The sequence below is a fragment of the Barbatula barbatula genome (assembly GCF_947034865.1).
Source record: "Barbatula barbatula genome assembly, chromosome: 19".
In the NCBI taxonomy this organism is placed as follows: domain Eukaryota; kingdom Metazoa; phylum Chordata; class Actinopteri; order Cypriniformes; family Nemacheilidae; genus Barbatula; species Barbatula barbatula.
The window spans coordinates 22005075-22031904 of NC_136782.1; the positions used below are offsets into that span (position 1 = coordinate 22005075).

The window sequence follows — 26830 nt, forward strand, 5'->3', positions numbered from 1 at the left end:
GGCATTTTTAGGAAAACCGTAAGTCCAATCCCTTAGAAAAGATATAGCAACTCGAGTGAGACCAGACTGAAGATGCGTGGGAAGTTTAGTGGCTGTAGCTTAAAAGCTCTAGGAGGAGTAGCAGGCAGAAAATTTGGGGCGGAAGAATAATAATAATAATAATAATAAGTTTATTTAGCATAACAGTATGTTGGCTCTCTCAAGCCAACATAATAATAAGTTTATTTAGCATAACAGTATGTTGGCTCTCTCAAGCCAACATAATAATAATAAGTTTATTTAGTATAACAGTATGTTGGCTCTCTCAAGCCAACATAATAATTATTAATCTTCTGCATTTTTTAATAACGAATGAGAAGGAATGAACGAATAATTTACATAAAAATAATCATTTACTTTGTTACACAGATCAGTTCATCAGAAGAGATCAGACTCACCTGAGATCAGTTGTGTGTCTATGAAGAGTGATGCGTCTATGATTGACCCAATGACATTTAAAGACACATCACCTGATCAGAGGTACAACAGTTCTGTCATTTTATTTGTATTAACAATCGTCAGTTATCAAACATCTGCTGTTTAATGTTGTTTTATTGTTACAGATCAGTTCATCAGAAGAGATCAGACTCACCTGAGATCAGTTGTGTGTCTATGAAAAGTGATGCGTCTATGGATGAACCAATGACATTTAAAGACACATCACCTGATCAGAGGTACAACAGTTCTGTCATTTTATTTGTATTAACAATCGTCAGTTATCAAACATCTGCTGTTTAATGTTGTTTTATTGTTACAGATCAGTTGATCAGAAGAGATCAGACTCACCTGAGGTCAGTTGTGTGTCTATGAAGAGTGATGCGTCTATGACTGAACCAATGACATTTAAAGACACATCACCTGATCAGAGGTACAACAGTTCTGTCATTTTATTTGTATTAACAATCGTCAGTTATCAAACATCTGCTGTTTAATGTTGTTTTATTGTTACAGATCAGTTCATCAGAAGAGATCAGACTCACCTGAGATCAGTTGTGTGTCTATGAAGAGTGATGCGTCTATGACTGAACCAATGACATTTAAAGACACATCACCTGATCAGAGGTACAACAGTTCTGTCATTTTATTTGTATTACGAATCGTCAGTTATCAAACATCTGATGTTTAATATTGTGTTTATTGTTACAGATCAGTTCATCAGAAGAGATCAGACTCACCTGAGGTCAGTTGTGTGTCTATGAAGAGTGATGCGTCTATGGATGAACCAATGACATTTAAAGACACATCACCTGATCAGAGGTACAACAGTTCTGTCATTTTATTTGTATTAAGAATCGTCAGTTATCAAACATCTGATGTTTAATGTTGTGTATATTCTTACAGATCAGTTGATCAGAAGAGATCAGACTCACCTGAGATCAGTTGTGTGTCTATGAAGAGTGATGCGTCTATGACTGAACCTCGGACATTTAAAGACACATCACCTGATCAGAGGTACAACAGTTCTCTCATTTTCTTTGTATTAAGAATCGTCAGTTATCAAACATCTGATGTTTAATGTTGTGTATATTCTTACAGATCAGTTGATCAGAAGAGATCAGACTCACCTGAGATCAGTTGTGTGTCTATGAAGAGTGATGCGTCTATGACTGAACCTCGGACATTTAAAGACACGTCACCTGATCAGAGGTACAACAGTTCTCTCATTTTATTTGTATTACGAATCGTCAGTTATCAAACATCTGATGTTTAATATTGTGTTTATTGTTACAGATCAGTTCATCAGAAGAGATCAGACTCACCTGAGGTCAGTTGTGTGTCTATGAAGAGTGATGCGTCTATGGATGAACCAATGACATTTAAAGACACATCACCTGATCAGAGGTACAACAGTTCTGTCATTTTATTTGTATTAAGAATCGTCAGTTATCAAACATCTGATGTTTAATGTTGTGTATATTCTTACAGATCAGTTGATCAGAAGAGATCAGACTCACCTGAGATCAGTTGTGTGTCTATGAAGAGTGATGCGTCTATGACTGAACCTCGGACATTTAAAGACACGTCACCTGATCAGAGGTACAACAGTTCTCTCATTTTCTTTGTATTAAGAATCGTCAGTTATCAAACATCTGATGTTTAATGTTGTGTATATTCTTACAGATCAGTTGATCAGAAGAGATCAGACTCACCTGAGATCAGTTGTGTGTCTATGAAGAGTGATGCGTCTATGACTGAACCTCGGACATTTAAAGACACGTCACCTGATCAGAGGTACAACAGTTCTCTCATTTTATTTGTATTACGAATCGTCAGTTATCAAACATCTGATGTTTAATATTGTGTTTATTGTTACAGATCAGTTCATCAGAAGAGATCAGACTCACCTGAGATCAGTTGTGTGTCTATGAAGAGTGATGCGTCTATGGATGAACCAATGACATTTAAAGACACATCACCTGATCAGAGGTACAACAGTTCTGTCATTTTATTTGTATTAAGAATCGTCAGTTATCAAACATCTGATGTTTAATGTTGTGTATATTCTTACAGATCAGTTGATCAGAAGAGATCAGACTCACCTGAGATCAGTTGTGTGTCTATGAAGAGTGATGCGTCTATGACTGAACCTCGGACATTTAAAGACACGTCACCTGATCAGAGGTACAACAGTTCTCTCATTTTCTTTGTATTAAGAATCGTCAGTTATCAAACATCTGATGTTTAATGTTGTGTATATTCTTACAGATCAGTTGATCAGAAGAGATCAGACTCACCTGAGATCAGTTGTGTGTCTATGAAGAGTGATGCGTCTATGACTGAACCTCGGACATTTAAAGACACGTCACCTGATCAGAGGTACAACAGTTCTGTCATTTTATTTGTATTAAGAATCGTCAGTTATCAAACATCTGATGTTTAATGTTGTGTATATTCTTACAGATCAGTTGATCAGAAGAGATCAGACTCACCTGAGATCAGTTGTTTGTCTATGAAGAGTGATGCGTCTATGACTGAACCTCGGACATTTAAAGACACATCACCTGATCAGAGGTACAACAGTTCTGTCATTTTATTTGTATTAAGAATCGTCAGTTATCAAACATCTGATGTTTAATGTTGTGTATATTCTTACAGATCAGTTGATCAGAAGAGATCAGACTCACCTGAGATCAGTTGTGTGTCTATGAAGAGTGATGCGTCTATGACTGAACCTCGGACATTTAAAGACACATCACCTGATCAGAGGTACAACAGTTCTGTCATTTTATTTGTATTACCAATCGTGAGTTATCAAACATCTGATGTTTAATGTTGTGTTCAGTAGTGGTTTTAGGCACGGCCGCCCGGGGCGGCATTTTTTCATGTCACATGGGGGGCGGCACCGGCACGAGCAGTAAAAAAAACTCTGGGCCGTGGCTTTCTATTATCTATCATTCATTCATTGTGTGGAGAATTGGCGCCCCTGCATGTTGAGAAGGTGCCGTGTGTGTGACGGGGAGAGGGGATGGGCGCATGCAGGGGATAGCTCACCTCTGGGTGTTCACACCGAACACGAATGAAGTGTGAAGCGCAAGTGGTTTACATGTTAAGTCAATGCAAAGACGAGATGACCTACTTGCGGTGCGATTTGTGCGAATGAGGTGGCTCGAATGGCGCGAATTGAGCGTTCGCTTGATTCGCGCGAGCAGAAAAATCTGAACTTTGGCGAAAATTTGCGCCGCGTTAACCAATCAGTAGCTTGCTCTAGTAGTGCCGTGATTATGACATAGTGAGCGGCAGAAGCCCCTCCCATGACGCAAATTCAATTAGTGGGCTAAAGTCAATCACACACCACCTCGACTTACTGCCAAATAACACACATTTTATTCATAATGTAAGGAATACAGGCCTATAGTTCCTGCACATTGTAGTTTTTCTGAATTGGTGAATTGGTTAAGTCTTTCTGGCCGTGACTCGTTTCGTGACGTGAGTGACAGTGTTGGGGGGGGTTGTAAATCTGTTGATTGTCGAGTGTCAAATAAACAGAGATGGAGGTCAAAGCCATCAGGTTCACAATAAAACGGCTTTGTGCAATTGAGGAAAATAATTTTCTCTTTCACTTATGTTGTTATAATAAAATATGACGGTTTGTCATAATTTTCTGTGTGTGTTTTATTTTTATTTATACATTTTTTGGGGGGGGGGTCTTGCCCGGGGTGCAATTCAATGTAGAACCGCCACTGGTTGTGTTTATTGTTACCGATCAGTTCATCAGAAGAGATCAGACTCACCTGAGATCAGTTGTGTCTCTATGTTTGAACCAATGACATTTAAAGACACATCACCTGATCAGAGGTACAACAAGTTATAAACAAAATGTTCACATTTCTAAAGTTTTATTTTCTTCATTTAATAAATTATTTGTCAGTTATCGTTTTATTGTCAAAGCCTTAAAACAGACAATTACTCATCAATTATTTAATAGACAATTAACCTTCAGGCAAATGTCATAATCGAGACAGTCCTATACATGTGTTCAGTTTGTGTGTCCATGTTGTTTTATAATTTTGTTGAGAATTGAGCAGATATCATTTATACTATTTCATTTAAATCAGATTATTAGATTAAATTACATTCATCTATTGATTTAAACTGACAACACAATCTAATGGCAGTTCATAATTATTTTATGATGTGGCTAATAGGTATTAATTTGTATCTCATTTGTTAACCTGATCTGCTCTCACAGGGAATGCTTATTGGTTTAAAATATGTTTGTGTTTTATTAAAATCACAAAAATCTCACTTTGAAAATAGTTATAAAATTGTAAGTAATTACATTCAATTAATAGAACAGTTTTAAAGTCTGTTATAATCTGTTCACAGTTCTTATTGTCTGCTTCCTGAAGTCCTCAACACATTCAGATCAAATCTGAGGAAGAAGTTTGAGTGTTTGTGTGAAGGAACATCACATGAGAGAAACCCAACACTGCTGAATGAGATCTACACTGAGCTCTACATCACAGAGAGTGAAAGTGGAGAGATCAGTAATGAACATGAGGTGAGACGGATTGAGACACAATCCAGGAGAACAGCAACAGAGGACACACCAATCCAATGCAATGACATCTTTAAAGCTTTACCTGCACAAGACAAACCCATCAGAAGTGTGCTGACAAAGGGAGTCGCTGGCATTGGAAAAACAGTCTCTGTGCAGAAGTTCATTCTGGACTGGGCTGAAGGGAAAGAGAATCAGGACGTCCACCTCATATTTCCACTTCCTTTCAGAGAGATCAATCTGATGAAGAACCAAACACTCAGTCTTCTGGAGCTTCTTCATCTGTTCTTCCCAGAGACTAAAGAAATGGAAATCTCCAGCGGTGAATATAAAGTGTTGTTCATCTTTGATGGTTTGGATGAGTGTCGTGTGTCTCTGGACTTTCACAGCAGTGTGAGGTTGTGTGATGTCAGTGAATCGACCTCAGTGGACGTGATGCTGACAAACCTCATGAAGGGGAATCTGCTTCCCTCCGCTCTCATCTGGATCACCTCCAGACCAGCAGCAGCTGATCTCATCCCCTCTGAGTGTGTTGATCGAGTCACAGAGGTACGAGGCTTCACTGACAAACAGAAGGAGGAATACTTCAGCAAGAGAATCAGTGATGAGAGTCTGAACAACAGAATCATCTCACACCTGAAGTCATCCAGGAGCCTCTACATCATGTGTCACATCCCAGTGTTCTGCTGGATTTCAGCCACTGTTCTAGAGAGAATGTTGAGTGAAGCAGAGAGTGAAGGAGAGATCCCCAAGACTCTCACTCAGATGTACACACACTTCCTGATCATTCAGACAAACATCAAACATCAGAAGGACTATGAGAAGAATGATGAAGACATGATCTTCAAACTGGCCAAACTGGCTTTTGAGCAGCTTGTGAAAGGGAATGTGATCTTCTATGATGAGGACCTGAGAGAGTGTGGCATTGATGTAGCAGAAGCATCAGTGTACTCAGGACTGTGCACTCAGATCTTCAGAGAGGAGTTTGGCTTGTATCAGGGGAAAGTTTACTGCTTTATTCATCTGAGCGTTCAGGAACATCTCGCAGCTCTTTATGCTCACATCTCCATCACAAACAACATGAGAAATGTGTTCAATAAAGCTAGAAAATCACCTCAAGTAGAGACGTCAATATCTGAGCTGCATCAGAGAGCTGTAGACGAGTCTCTAAAGAGTAAAAATGGACGTCTGGATCTTTTCCTGCGTTTTCTTCTGGGTCTCTCACTGGAGTCCAATCAGATTCTCTTACAGCATCTACTGAGACACATGAGAAGATGCTCCTTACAGGTGCAACTGAAACACATGAGAAGATTCTCCTTATGGGATCTACTGCCACACATGAGAAGATGCTCCTACAAGAAAGAGGAAACTATTGAGTACATTAAACAGAAGATCAGTGAGAATATGTCTCCAGAGAAATCCATCAATCTGATTCACTGTCTGAATGAACTGGGTGATGATTCACTGCTGCAGGAGATTCAACATTATGTGAAATCTAGATCAGTCGGATGCTCCAAACTCTCTTCATCACAGTGGTCAGCTTTAGTTTTTGTGTTGCTGATGTCTGATCAGTATTTGGATGAACTTGATCTGAATACATTTATTGGATCTCAAAATAAAGCAGATAAAGTTCTTGTGAAACTGCAGCCTGTGATTAAAGAATCCAGAAAACTGAAGTAAGTAAAACTAACAACATTCAGTTCACTGTTACAGTTTTATTCCCTTTAACCATCAGTCACTTTATAAAAAGCTGCTAATGAAATCAAATAAAGCTTTGATATCAAACACACAGCTGGTAAATATATAGCCAGGCGGCTGTACGTAATCCCTTATTTTATTATTTTAAATTGTAAATAATTTTTACATTCGTCCAGTATTTTATATCCTGACCCAGAGAGTATCAAGGGTCTCATTTCTCTGACGTAGATGTAAAACAGCAGGTGTCGTGTCATCAGATCTTTTCATCACTTTAGAGAGTTGATGTGTATTATTCACAGGATCAGGGACCCGTTTCAGAAAGCAGGGTAAGTGCAAACTCAGAGTAAATTAAACCCAGAAAACGGGATACTCTGGGTTTTCAGTTTCAGAACGCGAGGTATATCAAACCCGTGACCGTGGGGTAAGTCAAGCCCGTTTCAGAAATCAAGGTATCTTATACTCCGAGTGAGTAACCATAGTAACCTACTCTGTGAACCTAACCTGGTCAGGTGCAGGTTTTATTTCTCTAACCCGAGGTTTGTTACAATCTCCGCCTCTTTTATAAGCGCGAGCGGAGTTGAAATTGCCTTCGCCGTTTGTTTATTTATTCGTTTTCCTTAATCGCGCACGAGTTCAGAACACAGAAATTAAAACGTCATGTCCGTTTATTCAGGAACCCGTAGATGAGGAAGCTGCATTCATTCAGAGAGAGTTAAATTTATGTCGGGAGAGAATATATGGTGAAGCCCCGTTTGTATTTTTTTTACATATCCGGAGGATTCTTTATTTGAGCGATACAGTTTTTAATATTATTATCCATTAAATATATCCACACTCTGCTTCATCCTTATATCACAAACCTCACTCATCGTGGTCGCGCTCTGACATCTGAGCAGATCCTCTGTGTGGCTTTACGTTTCTTTGCTAATGGAAGCTTTCTATATAACACCGATGCAGAACACGTTAGCAAGGCAACTGTATGCAGAGTAAGAAAAGTGTGAATCGCTCTCAAGCACTTTTTATATATTTGTGTTAAGTTTCCTTTGAGAGCCATCAAAGAAGAGTTTCATAGGATTACAGGTGAATGGTGTACGTCTTTCTGAATTAGGCTGATCAAATAAATGTGCTCTTGCTGACACCTCTGGAAGTAAACTAATAGTTCAAATACCCTTTAGGATTTCCCATTGTGATTGGGTGCATAGCTGTCTTACAAACAGGATTTATAAAAACCAGCCGTGAGTTTCTTGGGGGAGCAGGTGCAAGCATGGCCAGTTTTCTGTCTTCTACAGCCACAGTGCTCGGTTCTCATGTCCTCATAACTTTCAATGACAGTTTATTAAATATATCAAACATTTCCCAGTCAGGCATCCTATAAGCAAGAGCATTTAAACTCACCGGACTGAATGATGTTCTTATATTTCATTTTCAGCTGCTGCCATGTTCTTTTTCTTGCAGAAGGATTGCACCTACATGACAAAAATCGTAGATATATGAAGCAATTAAACTTACACGTTGACACATAAAGCAATTTTCTCCCACGCCGATTCTCTCTCTTTTGCTGCTCCTCTTGTGTTGCTCTTCTATAAATGTGCTCATATTCGCTGTATGTTTGTAACTGTGCCTCCAATTCGACTGGCGAGAAATAAACGGAGCGCTTTTTGTCACGTGGCGTTGCCATGGTGAATCGTGTTCTCTTCGCTCAATTGATGATGTCTTTTTAAAGCCGCTGTGAACACGCGTAACCTCAGGTGAACTTACTCAGAGTGGATTGAACTCATTGAAACCAGCTGTTCTGAAACAGAAAACTCAGAGTAGAGATTATCTGAGTAAATCAACTCAGAGTTCATATTTTAACTCAGTGTTGCTTGAACCTCCTTATTGAAACGGGTCCCTGATCTGTGAATTATAATCCGATCAGTGTAAAGATGTCACATCACAGTTTGATGGTGTCAATGATGTGTTTGTGTTATTAAAGGTTTAGTTTAGTTTGTGTGTGGAGTTTCTCTAAAACACTGTGATGTTCTTCAACAAGAACTCAAAACTCTTCAGTGTTCTTCATCAGTCTGATGTTCATGAGATTTAACATCAAACATCTGCGTTTAACAAACAAACACAACAACAACATTACACTTATTACACTCACATGTGTTTATATGAGGAAACACAATGAGAAACTGATTCTCATTATTGTTTAGTTTTCTCTTTTTTTCATTTCATGTTTATCAGCAATGTTTGTCATTTATCTCTACAGGTTGATTGAGTGTAGGATCACATATGAAGGTTGTGTTGCTGTGACTTCAGCTCTGAGATCAAACCCCTCACACCTGAAACATCTGGATCTGTCTTATAATAATGTAGGAGATTCAGGAGTGAAGCTGATCTCTACTGTACTGGAGAATCCTCACTGTAAACTGGACACACTGAAGTAAGATCATCTCTCTGATAGTCACACATGTGTTGATTCTTACATGATCATCTCTCTGATAGTCACACATGTGCTGATTCTTACATGATCATCTCTCTGATAGTCACACATGTACTGATTCTTACATGATCATCTCTCTGATAGTCACACATGTACTGATTCTTAGATGATCATCTTCTATATTCATGTTCAGGGGTTGGTGGGGGATATTTGGGATGTAGGAATGTCATAAAAACACAAAAATCTTGCGTTATAAGTAGGGATGTACCGATCCGATACTCTGGATCGGATTTGGCTCCGATCCATACCTTTTTGAAAGGATCGGGTATCGTTCATTCGCGAGTCAGCACGACCGATCCAAATCCGATACCAAATTACCAGCGATTGTTGAACGGGGAGCTGTATTTAAGTAAATAGAAAACATTTGTTTATTTTGAGAAAAATGCATTTACTTAAAAATAATAATTCAATACTTTGAATTTTTTTTGCGTAATCGCGTGACAGGCGAGTTTAGCGGGGAGACCTTTCAGGACCCATGCCTATATAGAAATTTACTTCAGCGCGTTGAAAATGTCGCAGATTTGGAAGTATTTCACTCTTGAAACCACATAAAGCAGCACAGCAAATTGTAACATTTGCAAAACCAGTGTTTCAAGAGGTGGAAGTACTGTTGCGTGTTACAACACAACAAATTTAATTAAACATCTTCAGAAGCATCACCGAAAAGACCATGAAGAGTTTGCACAAGCGAAACGCAAAAAGGACGAATCAAAGCAGCAAACCTTGCAGGAAGCGTTTCAAAGGCAAGAAAAACTGCATAAAGACGACAAAAAATCTGTAAAAATCACAGAAAAAGTTGTGGAATTTATTGTTCTAGATGACCAGCCTCTCTCGGTTGTGGAAAATGTAGGCTTTCGTCGCCTAGTGGAACACCTAGAACCGCGTTACAATTTACCATCGCGTAAATACATTTCGGAAACAGCTTTGCCTGAGTTGTATTCTAGAGTGTCGTCGCATGTTAAGGATCAGATAAAAGATGTAAAATCTTTGAGCTTCACTACAGATATTTGGAGCTCCGACGTGTGTCCCATGTCCCTTTTAAGTTTAACCGCGCATTGGATGGATTCTGGTTACGCATTGCAGAGTGCTGTGCTACATGCTAAAGAGTTGCGAGGGTCACACACAAGTAGCTTGATTTCAGCTTCAATAAAAGAAATGCTGGATGGTTGGAAAATACCTCTTTCCAAAGTACATGTAATTTTGAGGGACAATGCCAGTAACATGAAGAAGGCGATGAAAGATTTGGGGGTTCCTAGTTTGGGGTGTGTTGCGCATTCATTGCAGCTTGTAATTAATGAGGGGCTTCTGTCGCAACGGAGCGTAAGTGATGCACTTGCAGGAGCGAGAAAGATTGTGGGGCACTTCAAACATTCCCCATCATCGTACTCTTCATTGGAGGATATTCAGCGCGAACTTCACTTGCCTGTGAAACGTCTACAGCAAGATGTCAAAACCCGATGGAACAGTACGTTTAACATGATTCAGAGTATGCTTGAACAGAAGCGTGCTTTGAGTACATTTGCTGCTGACCACGAGCTGCCTGCAACACTGACAGCAAACCAATGGGGATTGCTGGAGAAGACCGTGATTGTACTGTCCCCATTCGAAGAACTTACCAGAGCCATAAGCTCTTCCCAATCTTCCACGGCGGATGTTATTCCAGCAATTGTGGTATTGAAACGTCTGCTATCTCAGGAGAGAGACACCGACAGCGGGATTAAAACAATGAAAAGTACTCTACTACAAGCGGTCAATGAAAGACTCGGTGACATTGAGGATGAGCCACTTTTCTCCATTGCCACTTTGCTTGACCCATGATACAAAGACAGGTACGTCAATAGATTTACTTATTATTATGTATTTTTATTTTGTTTTATATATAAAAATATACAGATAATTTTAGGTTAAATTTTTATCGTTGTTATTGCTGCATTCAATTTCAAATAAAGTTAAACTGGAGGTTTTTTATTGCAGACAAAATTGATTTTCTATTTCGAATCCTTTTGAGCAACAACGCAATTTTTTCAGAATGCTGACTAACACCATCATTTTCTTTTTAAATTAAGAATAATTTTTAATTGCTGTGAACCATTGAGAACGAAATAAATAAGACACATTCGACTGGGTAAACTAAAACAGCGTGGTTCAAAAATCGCGTTTATTGAATAAATAACATATTTTAATCGTTACCTTAAGATATACACAAATTCGTTATTAATTTGTTTGTTTGTTTAAATTTTTAGATATTTTATTTTAAAGTTCACTTTCGTTTAAAATACCAGTCTTTTTCATATTCGGCCTATACGTATTGCTGACAAGAAAGTTTCATTTGCAGTTTTATTTTCACCACAGACCAAAATAAATCAAATATTTCAATTACAATCATGAGAAATACACACATATAGTTTGAGTTTATTGATTGAATTAATTTGGTTTTGATTCTTTCTTTGTAGGATATTTATTTGATTGAATGATTTTTGTTCCTATTTTTATCACAGCCAGCAACTGCCAACAAATAAAATACATTTTCTTTGTAATGTTTGTATCAAATGGACCATTTCCTCTGTTTTGCTTTAGATACTTTACCAGTGCAGATGCTGTCCTGAATGCAAAAAGTGCACTTGCAAAAGAGGCTGAAAAAATTGAAGATACACAGAGGACATCAACTACTGCAGCAGGTCCAGCTGAGGTATCTCATGTGGAAGCAAGTGGATCAAGTGGACACACAAGCAAGAGCACCTTTGCAATGATGTTTGATGAAGTTCTCCAGGACCAACAAGAATCTGCACGAGGAACAGCTACCACTAATGCCCTTATTCAAATACAAACATATCTGACAGAGCCATTTACACCCCGATCAGATAGCCCATTCTATTACTGGGCAGTGAATCATGTTCGTTTCCCTGCCCTTGCAGCTACTGCATCAGTATTTCTCTCTGCCCCCTGTACCAGTGTTGAGAGCGAAAGACTGTTTAGCACTGCATCCAACATTGTAGATGAAAGACGGAACCGACTTCGAGTCGAAAGAGCAGAAATGCTAATATTCCTAAAAAAAACCTGCCATTGCTGTTAAAGTAAACCTTACTTGAAGTTAAACACAGTTATTGTGTTGATATTTTTTTACTATTTTTCATGTTTACATATTTTTGTCTACCAACGTACATGTTCATATGTACGTTTTTGATTTACGATTCACAAAATGTAAATTGTCATTTGGATGACTCCATACTTTGATTTAATTTAATTTAATTTATTTGAATTACAAGTTTTGCACAGTGTTGTTGATAAAGATGTTCGTCATACTGTGTATATTATTTATCTTAGTTTTGATGTATTTCATGAATAAACAAAGCTTGACTTTAAGCAGAGTAATTTAATGACTGTTTGAGCTACAGACATTCTAAACCTTAAAACGTAAACAATAACTGATATCGGATTTGGATCGGTATCGGCCGATATTTGTAAGTCCAGTATCGGAATCGGATCGGCAGAGAAAAACTGGTATCGGTGCATCCCTAGTTATAAGTGACAAGACAAAGAATTTGTTAACAAAATTCAACATAATTTTATTATTTTTAATTTGAGGTGAACTGTCCCTTTAAATGATGAGCACAGATCAGACATGAGAGATCTTGCCATAAAGAAAAGAACGACAGAAATAAAGAGTTTCTCTTCTAGAATTTATTGTTAATGATGCATTAAAGTATTTGCAAATACAATTAACATTTGAATAGATTAACACAAACAATAAAGAAACTTTCAAAGCCAAACACAGTTTACTGAGACTTTCTAAAACACTTAATGTGAAAAGCGCTTCACTACCCAAACAACGACCAGAAAAAACGACATTTCTGTCAAATGTTTGTTGTAATAAACACAAGCTGCTGTCAAAAGAAGGAGATCTTATTCCACAGATAAAGTCAATAATGTCACGTTAAGTGTTTTCTCCTCCATTGAAGTCCATTATAAGGAAACAGTTTAATGTGGGACATTCACACACGCTTAACATGAAACTTTACTTGTTGTATTTATATTCTGAGCTCATCAGATCATCTGCACATGAAAAACTTTATTTAAAGAACCGCTCGGCTCTGTAAACACTAACTCTCGTCTTCTTTCATTTGATTGGTCACCTCACTTATTTTGACATTGAGGGGCTGTTAGACCACTGAGACGTTATCAAATGTTTGCAGCATTAAAATACACTTCAGCTTTTACACAATTATTACACACATTAGATTTCACACTATAGAAACAATGGAGCGTACGGTCCTGTGTAAGAAAACAGATGTGTGGTGTGAGAGCGAGAGAACAGCATTTTAATGATCAAGATTTAACATGATGATGAATGTTATTCAGTGTAATATGTGTTTCATTCATGACATTCCTGCTGAACTGAGAGACTGAAGTGTGTGTTGTTGTTCTCTACAGGTTAAGTGGGTGTAAGATCACATATGAAGGTTGTGTTGCTCTGACTTCAGCTCTGAGATCAAACCCCTCACACCTGAGACATCTGGATCTGTATCATAATAATGTAGGAGATTCAGGAGTGAAGCTGATCTCTACTGTACTGGAGAATCCTCACTGTAAACTGGAGACACTGAAGTAAGATCATCTCTCTGATAGTCACACATGTACTGATTCTAACATGATCATCTTCTATATTCATGTTCATGGGTTGGTTGGGGGGGTTTGGGATGTAGGAATGTCATAAAAACACAAAAATCTTGCGTTATAAGTGACAAGACAAAGAATTTGTTAACAAAATTCAACATAATTTTATTAGTTTTAATTTGAGGTGAACTGTCCCTTTAAATGATGAGCACAGATCAGACATGAGAGATCTTGCCATAAAGAAAAGAACGACAGAAATAAAGAAAGAGTTTCTCTTCTAGAATTCATTGTTAATGATGCATTAAAGTATTTGCAAATACAATTAACATTTTAATAGATTAACCACAAACAATAAAGAAACTTTCAAAGCCAAACACAGTTTACTGAGACTTTCTAAAACACTTAATGTGAAAAGCGCTTCACTACCCAAACAACGACCAGAAAAAACGACATTTCTGTCAAATGTTTGTTGTAATAAACACAAGCTGCTGTCAAAAGAAGGAGTTTTTATTCCACAGATAAAGTCAATAATGTCACGTTAAGTGTTTTCTCCTCCATTGAAGTCCATTATAAGGAAACAGTTTAATGTGGGACAATCACACACGCTTAACATGAAACTTTACTTGTTGTATTTATATTCTGAGCTCATCAGATCATCTGCACATGAAAAACTTTATTTAAAGAACCGCTCGGCTCTGTAAACACTAACTCTCGTCTTCTTTCATTTGATTGGTCACCTCACTTATTTTGACATTGAGGGGCTGTTAGACCACTGAGACGTTATCAAATGTTTGCAGCATTAAAATACACTTCAGCTTTTACACAATTATTACACACATTAGATTTCACACTATAGAAACAATGGAGCGTACGGTCCTGTGTAAGAAAACAGATGTGTGGTGTGAGAGCGTGAGAACAGCATTTTAATGATCAAGATTTAACATGATGATGAATGTTATTCAGTGTAATATGTGTTTCATTCATGACATTCCTGCTGAACTGAGAGACTGAAGTGTGTGTTGTTGTTCTCTACAGGTTGAGTCGGTGTAAGATCACAGATGAAGGTTTAGTTGCTCTGTCTTCAGCTCTGAGATCAAACCCCTCACACCTGAGACATCTGGAGCTGTATCATAATAATGTAGGAGATTCAGGAGTGAAGCTGATCTCTACTGTACTGGAGAATCCTCACTGTAAACTGGAGACACTGAAGTAAGATCATCTCTCTGATAGTCACACATGTACTGATTCTAACATGATCATCTCTCTGATAGTCACACATGTGCTGATTCTTACATGATCATCTCTCTGATAGTCACACATGTGCTGATTCTTACATGATCATCTTCTATATTCATGTTCATGGGTTGGTTGGGGGGGTTTGGGATGCAGGAATGTCATAAAAACACAAACACAAAAACCTTGCGTTATAAGTGAATTGTGATTGTCAAAACATGTGATGATTAAAATAATATGACAGGATTTAGTTTTATTTAAAAGCGGATGCTCATCCAAACCTGCCTAAAACGCCTCCTTTAAACACACCCCCACATTTCTACATCAGTTAGTGAAGCGTTGAAGAACACGCCCTAAATATAAACGTGTAAGAAAGAAGGCGTGTCTGTTCCTGCTGTAGTGTTGTTGTTGCTGTCGTCATGTTGTGGAGACGCTGTGTTTCATCACAAATTAATATCTTAGTTGGTTTTCCATACGAGGACTCAATTATAAATCTGTGGTTAAGTTTTATTTACAACACTGTTCCAAAACATCACAACTTCAAAATCTGAGTGTGTGCAGCACATGAACACCTGGTTGTGCTCAACGGCTGTTTCTAAAAAGTGGAGCAAATCCAAGTTTGTAAGGACAGTCTGACGCTTCTCACTCGCAGCCTGTAAGAACGTTTTCATTATGAAAGAATTTACATCGGACTATTCAAACGTAAGTTTTTCTGTCGGTCCTACGATCACAAATGCAGAAATAGTTTTATATTTACGAGTCTGAATCCATCGGGAGCCTCGTATCCTCTGGCTGTTCTCCCTGCAGCGTGATGATACACATAAAAATATATATCCGTCACATGCTTGAGGTATTCGGCCAATCACAACACACCGGGCAGCTGGCCAATCAGAGTACACAGCGCTTTCACAACGATCAGAACTTTGTTAAGAATCGAGGCGTTTCAGAAAGACACAGAGAAGCGACAGTAATGCAATGAAATGTGAAAACTAATGTGATTTTTTTTTAACAGTAAACCACGTAAACACACAATATAACACCAAATACACAATAATGTTCATTTTAGCCGTCCAATAGGAACCCTTTAAATGATGAGCACAGATCAGACATGAGAGATCTTGCCATAAAGAAAAGAACGACAGAAATAAATAAAGAGTTTCTCTTCTAGAATTTATTGTTAATGATGCATTAAAGTATTTGCAAATACAAGTAACATTTTAATAGATTAACACAAACAATAAAGAAACTTTCAAAGCCACACAGTTTACTGAGACTTTCTAAAACACTTAATGTGAAAACCGCTTCACTACCCAAACAACGACCAGAAAAAACAACATTTCTGTCAAATGTTTGTTGTAATAAACACAAGCTGCTGTCAAAAGAAGGAGATCTTATTCCACAGATAAAGTCAATAATGTCACGTTAAGTGTTTTCTCCTCCATTGAAGTCCATTATAAGGAAACAGTTTAATGTGGGACATTCACACACGCTTAACATGAAACTTTACTTGTTGTATTTATATTCTGAGCTCATCAGATCATCTGCACATGAAAAACTTTATTTAAAGAACCGCTCGGCTCTGTAAACACTAACTCTCGTCTTCTTTCATTTGATTGGTCACCTCACTTATTTTGACATTGAGGGGCTGTTAGACCACTGAGACGTTATCAAATGTTTGCAGCATTAAAATACACTTCAGCTTTTACACAATTATTACACACATTAGATTTCACACTATAGAAACAATGGAGCGTACGGTCCTGTGTAAGAAAACAGATGTGTGGTGTGAGAGCGTGAGAACAGCATTTTAATGATCAAGATTTAACATGATGATGAATGTTATTCAGTGTAATATGTGTTTCATTCATGACATTCCTGCTGAACTGAGAGACTGAAGTGTGTGTTGTTGTTCTCTACAGGTTGATTCAGTGTAAGATCACAGATGAAGGTTTAGTTGCTCTGACTTCAGCTCTGAGATCAAACCCCTCACACCTGAGACATCTGGATCTGACTGATAATAATGTAGGAGATTCAGGAGTGAAGCTGATCTCTACTGTACTGGAGAATCCTCACTGTAAACTGGACACACTGAAGTAAGATCATCTCTCTGATAGTCACACATGTGCTGATTCTAACATGATCATCTCTCTGATAGTCACACATGTACTGATTCTTATATGATCATCTCTCTGATAGTCACACATGTACTGATTCTAACATGATCATCTCTCTGATAGTCACACATGTGCTGATTCTTATATGATCATCTCTCTGATAGTCACACATGTGCTGATTCTTAGATGATCATCTCTCTGATAGTCACACATGTACTGATTCTAACATCATCATCTCTCTGATAGTCACACATGTGCTGATTCTTAGATGATCATCTCTCTGATAGTCACACATGTACTGATTCTTACATGATCATCTCTCTGATAGTCACACATGTGCTGATTCTTAGATGATCATCTCTCTGATAGTCACACATGTGCTGATTCTAACATCATCATCTCTCTGATAGTCACACATGTGCTGATTCTTATATGATCATCTCTCTGATAGTCACACATGTACTGATTCTAACATGATCATCTCTCTGATAGTCACACATGTACTGATTCTAACATGATCATCTCTCTGATAGTCACACATGTACTGATTCTTACATGATCATCTCTCTGATAGTCACACATGTGCTGATTCTAACATCATCATCTCTCTGATAGTCACACATGTACTGATTCTTAGATGATCATCTCTCTGATAGTCACACATGTACTGATTCTTAGATGATCATCTCTCTGATAGTCACACATGTGCTGATTCTTAGATGATCATCTCTCTGATAGTCACACATGTGCTGATTCTTAGATGATCATCTCTCTGATAGTCACACATGTGCTGATTCTTAGATGATCATCTCTCTGATAGTCACACATGTACTGATTCTTAGATGATCATCTCTCTGATAGTCACACATGTACTGATTCTTAGATGATCATCTCTCTGATAGTCACACATGTGCTGATTCTTAGATGATCATCTCTCTGATAGTCACACATGTACTGATTCTTAGATGATCATCTCTCTGATAGTCACACATGTGCTGATTCTTAGATGATCATCTCTCTGATAGTCACACATGTACTGATTCTTAGATGATCATCTCTCTGATAGTCACACATGTACTGATTCTTAGATGATCATCTCTCTGATAGTCACACATGTACTGATTCTTAGATGATCATCTCTCTGATAGTCACACATGTGCTGATTCTAACATCATCATCTCTCTGATAGTCACACATGTGCTGATTCTAACATGATCATCTCTCTGATAGTCACACATGTACTGATTCTTACATGATCATCTCTCTGATAGTCACACATGTACTGATTCTTACATGATCATCTCTCTGATAGTCACACATGAACTGATTCTTAGATGATCATCTCTCTGATAGTCACACATGTACTGATTCTTAGATGATCATCTCTCTGATAGTCACACATGTACTGATTCTTACATGATCATCTCTCTGATAGTCACACATGAACTGATTCTTAGATGATCATCTCTCTGATAGTCACACATGTACTGATTCTTACATGATCATCTCTCTGATAGTCACACATGTACTGATTCTTACATGATCATCTCTCTGATAGTCACACATGAACTGATTCTTAGATGATCATCTCTCTGATAGTCACACATGAACTGATTCTTAGATGATCATCTCTCTGATAGTCACACATGTGCTGATTCTAACATCATCATCTCTCTGATAGTCACACATGTACTGATTCTTACATGATCATCTCTCTGATAGTCACACATGTACTGATTCTTAGATGATCATCTCTCTGATAGTCACACATGTGCTGATTCTAACATCATCATCTCTCTGATAGTCACACATGTACTGATTCTAACATGATCATCTCTCTGATAGTCACACATGTACTGATTCTAACATCATCATCTCTCTGATAGTCACACATGTACTGATTCTAACATGATCATCTCTCTGATAGTCACACATGTGCTGATTCTTATATGATCATCTCTCTGATAGTCACACATGTACTGATTCTAACATCATCATCTCTCTGATAGTCACACATGTACTGATTCTAACATGATCATCTCTCTGATAGTCACACATGTACTGATTCTAACATGATCATCTCTCTGATAGTCACACATGAACTGATTCTTACATGATCATCTCTCTGATAGTCACACATGTGCTGATTCTTACATGATCATCTCTCTGATAGTCACACATGTACTGATTCTTACATGATCATCTCTCTGATAGTCACACATGTGCTGATTCTAACATCATCATCTCTCTGATAGTCACACATGTACTGATTCTTAGATGATCATCTCTCTGATAGTCACACATGTACTGATTCTTAGATGATCATCTCTCTGATAGTCACACATGTGCTGATTCTAACATCATCATCTCTCTGATAGTCACACATGTGCTGATTCTTATATGATCATCTCTCTGATAGTCACACATGTGCTGATTCTAACATCATCATCTCTCTGATAGTCACACATGAACTGATTCTTAGATGATCATCTCTCTGATAGTCACACATGTACTGATTCTAACATCATCATCTCTCTGATAGTCACACATGTGCTGATTCTAACATCATCATCTCTCTGATAGTCACACATGTGCTGATTCTAACATCATCATCTCTCTGATAGTCACACATGTGCTGATTCTTACATGATCATCTCTCTGATAGTCACACATGTGCTGATTCTTAGATGATCATCTCTCTGATAGTCACACATGTGCTGATTCTTAGATGATCATCTCTCTGATAGTCACACATGTACTGATTCTTAGATGATCATCTCTCTGATAGTCACACATGTGCTGATTCTAACATCATCATCTCTCTGATAGTCACACATGTGCTGATTCTAACATGATCATCTCTCTGATAGTCACACATGTACTGATTCTTACATGATCATCTCTCTGATAGTCACACATGTACTGATTCTTACATGATCATCTCTCTGATAGTCACACATGAACTGATTCTTAGATGATCATCTCTCTGATAGTCACACATGTACTGATTCTTAGATGATCATCTCTCTGATAGTCACACATGTACTGATTCTTACATGATCATCTCTCTGATAGTCACACATGAACTGATTCTTAGATGATCATCTCTCTGATAGTCACACATGTACTGATTCTTACATGATCATCTCTCTGATAGTCACACATGTACTGATTCTTACATGATCATCTCTCTGATAGTCACACATGAACTGATTCTTAGATGATCATCTCTCTGATAGTCACACATGAACTGATTCTTAGATGATCATCTCTCTGATAGTCACACATGTGCTGATTCTAACATCATCATCTCTCTGATAGTCACACATGTACTGATTCTTACATGATCATCTCTCTGATAGTCACACATGTACTGATTCTTAGATGATCATCTCTCTGATAGTCACACATGTGCTGATTCTAACATCATCATCTCTCTGATAGTCACACATGTACTGATTCTAACATGATCATCTCTCTGATAGTCACACATGAACTGATTCTTATATGATCATCTCTCTGATAGTCACACATGTACTGATTCTAACATCATCATCTCTCTGATAGTCACACATGTACTGATTCTAACATGATCATCTCTCTGATAGTCACACATGTGCTGATTCTAACATCATCATCTCTCTGATAGTCACACATGTACTGATTCTAACATGATCATCTCTCTGATAGTCACACATGAACTGATTCTTACATGATCATCTCTCTGATAGTCACACATGTGCTGATTCTTACATGATCATCTCTCTGATAGTCACACATGTACTGATTCTTACATGATCATCTCTCTGATAGTCACACATGTGCTGATTCTAACATCATCATCTCTCTGATAGTCACACATGTACTGATTCTTAGATGATCATCTCTCTGATAGTCACACATGTACTGATTCTTAGATGATCATCTCTCTGATAGTCACACATGTGCTGATTCTAACATCATCATCTCTCTGATAGTCACACATGTGCTGATTCTTATATGATCATCTCTCTGATAGTCACACATGTGCTGATTCTAACATCATCATCTCTCTGATAGTCACACATGAACTGATTCTTAGATGATCATCTCTCTGATAGTCACACATGTACTGATTCTAACATCATCATCTCTCTGATAGTCACACATGTGCTGATTCTAACATCATCATCTCTCTGATAGTCACACATGTGCTGATTCTAACATCATCATCTCTCTGATAGTCACACATGTGCTGATTCTTAGATGATCATCTCTCTGATAGTCACACATGTGCTGATTCTTAGATGATCATCTCTCTGATAGTCACACATGTACTGATTCTTAGATGATCATCTCTCTGATAGTCACACATGTGCTGATTCTAACATCATCATCTCTCTGATAGTCACACATGTGCTGATTCTTAGATGATCATCTCTCTGATAGTCACACATGTACTGATTCTTACATGATCATCTCTCTGATAGTCACACATGTACTGATTCTAACATGATCATCTCTCTGATAGTCACACATGTACTGATTCTTACATGATCATCTCTCTGATAGTCACACATGTACTGATTCTAACATCATCATCTCTCTGATAGTCACACATGTGCTGATTCTAACATGATCATCTCTCTGATAGTCACACATGTACTGATTCTAACATGATCATCTCTCTGATAGTCACACATGTACTGATTCTTACATGATCATCTCTCTGATAGTCACACATGTACTGATTCTTACATGATCATCTCTCTGATAGTCACACATGTACTGATTCTTAGATGATCATCTCTCTGATAGTCACACATGTGCTGATTCTAACATGATCATCTCTCTGATAGTCACACATGTGCTGATTCTTAGATGATCATCTCTCTGATAGTCACACATGTACTGATTCTTAGATGATCATCTCTCTGATAGTCACACATGTACTGATTCTTACATGATCATCTCTCTGATAGTCACACATGTACTGATTCTAACATCATCATCTCTCTGATAGTCACACATGTGCTGATTCTTATATGATCATCTCTCTGATAGTCACACATGTGCTGATTCTAACATCATCATCTCTCTGATAGTCACACATGTGCTGATTCTTATATGATCATCTCTCTGATAGTCACACATGTACTGATTCTTAGATGATCATCTCTCTGATAGTCACACATGTACTGATTCTAACATCATCATCTCTCTGATAGTCACACATGTGCTGATTCTAACATCATCATCTCTCTGATAGTCACACATGTGCTGATTCTAACATCATCATCTCTCTGATAGTCACACATGTGCTGATTCTAACATCATCATCTCTCTGATAGTCACACATGTGCTGATTCTTAGATGATCATCTCTCTGATAGTCACACATGTACTGATTCTTACATGATCATCTCTCTGATAGTCACACATGTGCTGATTCTTAGATGATCATCTCTCTGATAGTCACACATGTGCTGATTCTAACATCATCATCTCTCTGATAGTCACACATGTGCTGATTCTAACATCATCATCTCTCTGATAGTCACACATGTGCTGATTCTTATATGATCATCTCTCTGATAGTCACACATGTACTGATTCTAACATCATCATCTCTCTGATAGTCACACATGTGCTGATTCTTACATGATCATCTCTCTGATAGTCACACATGTGCTGATTCTAACATGATCATCTCTCTGATAGTCACACATGTACTGATTCTTACATGATCATCTCTCTGATAGTCACACATGTACTGATTCTTATATGATCATCTCTCTGATAGTCACACATGTACTGATTCTAACATGATCATCTCTCTGATAGTCACACATGTACTGATTCTTACATGATCATCTCTCTGATAGTCACACATGTGCTGATTCTAACATCATCATCTCTCTGATAGTCACACATGTACTGATTCTTAGATGATCATCTCTCTGATAGTCACACATGTGCTGATTCTTATATGATCATCTCTCTGATAGTCACACATGTGCTGATTCTAACATCATCATCTCTCTGATAGTCACACATGTGCTGATTCTTATATGATCATCTCTCTGATAGTCACACATGTGCTGATTCTTAGATGATCATCTCTCTGATAGTCACACATGTGCTGATTCTAACATCATCATCTCTCTGATAGTCACACATGTGCTGATTCTAACATCATCATCTCTCTGATAGTCACACATGTGCTGATTCTTATATGATCATCTCTCTGATAGTCACACATGTGCTGATTCTTAGATGATCATCTCTCTGATAGTCACACATGTACTGATTCTTACATGATCATCTCTCTGATAGTCACACATGTGCTGATTCTAACATCATCATCTCTCTGATAGTCACACATGTGCTGATTCTTATATGATCATCTCTCTGATAGTCACACATGTACTGATTCTTACATGATCATCTCTCTGATAGTCACACATGTACTGATTCTTACATGATCATCTCTCTGATAGTCTGATAGTCACACATGTGCTGATTCTTATATGATCATCTCTCTGATAGTCACACATGTGCTGATTCTTAGATGATCATCTCTCTGATAGTCACACATGTGCTGATTCTAACATCATCATCTCTCTGATAGTCACACATGTGCTGATTCTTATATGATCATCTCTCTGATAGTCACACATGTACTGATTCTTACATGATCATCTCTCTGATAGTCACACATGTACTGATTCTTACATGATCATCTCTCTGATAGTCTGATAGTCACACATGTGCTGATTCTTATATGATCATCTCTCTGATAGTCACACATGTGCTGATTCTTACATGATCATCTCTCTGATAGTCACACATGTGCTGATTCTTACATGATCATCTCTCTGATAGTCACACATGTGCTGATTCTAACATCATCATCTCTCTGATAGTCACACATGTGCTGATTCTTACATCATCATCTCTCTGATAGTCACACATGTGCTGATTCTTATATGATCATCTCTCTGATAGTCACACATGTGCTGATTCTAACATCATCATCTCTCTGATAGTCACACATGTGCTGATTCTTACATCATCATCTCTCTGATAGTCACACATGTGCTGATTCTTAGATGATCATCTCTCTGATAGTCACACATGTACTGATTCTTACATGATCATCTCTCTGATAGTCACGCATGTACTGATTCTAACATGATCATCTTCTATATTCATGTTCAGGGGTTGGTGGGGGATATTTGGGATGTAGGAATGTCATAAAAACACAAAAATCTTGCGTTATAAGTGACAAGACAAAGAATTTGTTAACAAAATTCAACATAATTTTATTAGTTTTAATTTGAGGTGAACTGTCCCTTTAAATGATGAGCACAGATCAGACATGAGAGATCTTGCCATAAAGAAAAGAACGACAGAAATAAAGAAAGAGTTTCTCTTCTAGAATTTATTGTTAATGATGCATTAAAGTATTTGCAAATACAATTAACATTTTAAAAGATTAACACAAACAATAAAGAAACTTTCAAAGCCAAACACAGTTTACTGAGACTTTCTAAAACACTTAATGTGAAAAGCGCTTCACTACCCAAACAACGACCAGAAAAAACGACATTTCTGTCAAATGTTTGTTGTAATAAACACAAGCTGCTGTCAAAAGAAGGAGATCTTATTCCACAGATAAAGTCAATAATGTCACGTTAAGTGTTTTCTCCTCCATTGAAGTCCATTATAAGGAAACAGTTTAATGTGGGACAATCACACACGCTTAACATGAAACTTTACTTGTTGTATTTATATTCTGAGCTCATCAGATCATCTGCACATGAAAAACTTTATTTAAAGAACCGCTCGGCTCTGTAAACACTAACTCTCGTCTTCTTTCATTTGATTGGTCACCTCACTTATTTTGACATTGAGGGGCTGTTAGACCACTGAGACGTTATCAAATGTTTGCAGCATTAAAATACACTTCAGCTTTTACACAATTATTACACACATTAGATTTCACACTATAGAAACAATGGAGCGTACGGTCCTGTGTAAGAAAACAGATGTGTGGTGTGAGAGCGTGAGAACAGCATTTTAATGATCAAGATTTAACATGATGATGAATGTTATTCAGTGTAATATGTGTTTCATTCATGACATTCCTGCTGAACTGAGAGACTGAAGTGTGTGTTGTTGTTCTCTACAGGTTGACTCGGTGTAAAATCACAGATGAAGGTTGTGTTGCTCTGACTTCAGCTCTGAGATCAAACCCATCACACCTGAAACATCTGGATCTGTCTTATAATAATGTAGGAGATTCAGGAAAGAAGCTTCTCTGTGAGCTGAGAGATGATCCACATTATAAACTAGAGACAGTGAGGTGAGTAGAGCTCATTTTTAATACATGTTTAACAACTGTAAAACCTTTTGCAAAATATTTTCTCGAGCACATATGAGTTCTGAATAATAAAACACAAGAGTAAATGTGAAGTGTACAGATGAACACACTTGATGTTTTATAAGTGCAGCACAATAAGAATTCAGTTCAATGAGTGTGATGAAGAGTCTGTTCACTGTCATCTTCCTCTTCTTAAACATATTATTATTATTATTATTTATGTGGAGGTTTATAGTTTTATTTCCTGCTGTTTGTTTGATGGATGTTCACCTCAGTGTTTGTGCACACATGGCTAGATGTTTTTATTTGATGCTCTTCATCATTATTATTGATCAAATCTTCATCATCATCATCATCATCACACGTGTGCAGTGAGTGAAAGTCTTGAGTGCTTCAGACACTGCAGAATACTGACAGACTGTAGAAATAACAACACAAAACATTTACACAATAAAGTGACAGATGACACATATAATACAGGTTATGAGTTAAACAGATGAAGATCAAACTGAGTTTATTATTGTTGACATGTGTAGTGATGATACATTAGTTCTGTCTTTGTGTTTCTCTTTTAGGACTCACAGGTGATGACAGTAAGGTGTGTTTACAGCTGTCTGTGTGATCTTCAGTTTCATCTGATGGAGAATAACAAGACGACACTATAGTGACATTACAGACACACTGAAAACAATCATTCACACATTCAGTTTCATAATCCTGTGATAGTCTTGATGACGTGACTGAAAAACTTCTTCAACAAAAGAAACTGATGTTCCACAATATTGTCAGGACAGTAAACACAGACAAATGTTGTATAAACTACAGTAGATTTCAATCAAATACAGCAAATATAGTGTGTGTGTGATACAGATTACACAGATTATAGAGTCTACGGTTAAATTGAACAATTCTACTGATTGTGTATATTGTGTATGTATAGTAAACTCTGTGCATTTGTGTGTATTATACACTGTCATTACTCATTTTATATCATCAGATTATCTCATATACAATTTTAAAAATGTAAATATGTGGGAAAGTTTATGGTTGGAATATAAATACATGAAACGGTAAATAATGTAGAATTGTGTTGAATGTATAATAGTGTGTGTGTGTGTGTGTGTGTGTGTGTTCAGAGATCATCATGTGTGTGACTCACTTTATCAACCAATAAAACAGATGAATTTAACGTCACAACATCTGAAGAAGGATCAGAAATAGAAAGAGATTGAAACTCTGAGTCTGAATCCTGAAAGCATTGAAGTAATGACGTCATATTAACAT

General features: G+C 37.4%; 2 protein-coding genes across 2 annotated transcripts in view; one reads left to right on the forward strand and one right to left on the reverse strand.

Moving 5' to 3' along the window:
- Positions 1–26830, reverse strand: part of LOC306908488 (NACHT, LRR and PYD domains-containing protein 3-like) — a 316456-nt gene that overhangs the window by 241956 nt on the left and 47670 nt on the right. The gene's annotated exons all lie outside the window — the stretch shown is intronic.
- On the forward strand, positions 476–26134 carry LOC306908762 (uncharacterized protein; the record flags this gene model as incomplete). Its single annotated transcript, XM_079481952.1, has 22 exons — positions 476–519; positions 603–713; positions 797–907; positions 991–1101; positions 1186–1296; positions 1381–1491; positions 1576–1686; positions 1771–1881; positions 1966–2076; positions 2161–2271; positions 2356–2466; positions 2551–2661; positions 2746–2856; positions 2941–3051; positions 3136–3246; positions 4867–6714; positions 8988–9161; positions 13653–13826; positions 14871–15044; positions 16988–17161; positions 25355–25528; positions 26122–26134. 22 exons carry the CDS (start codon positions 476–478, stop codon positions 26132–26134), a joined length of 4329 nt encoding a protein of 1442 aa, XP_079338078.1.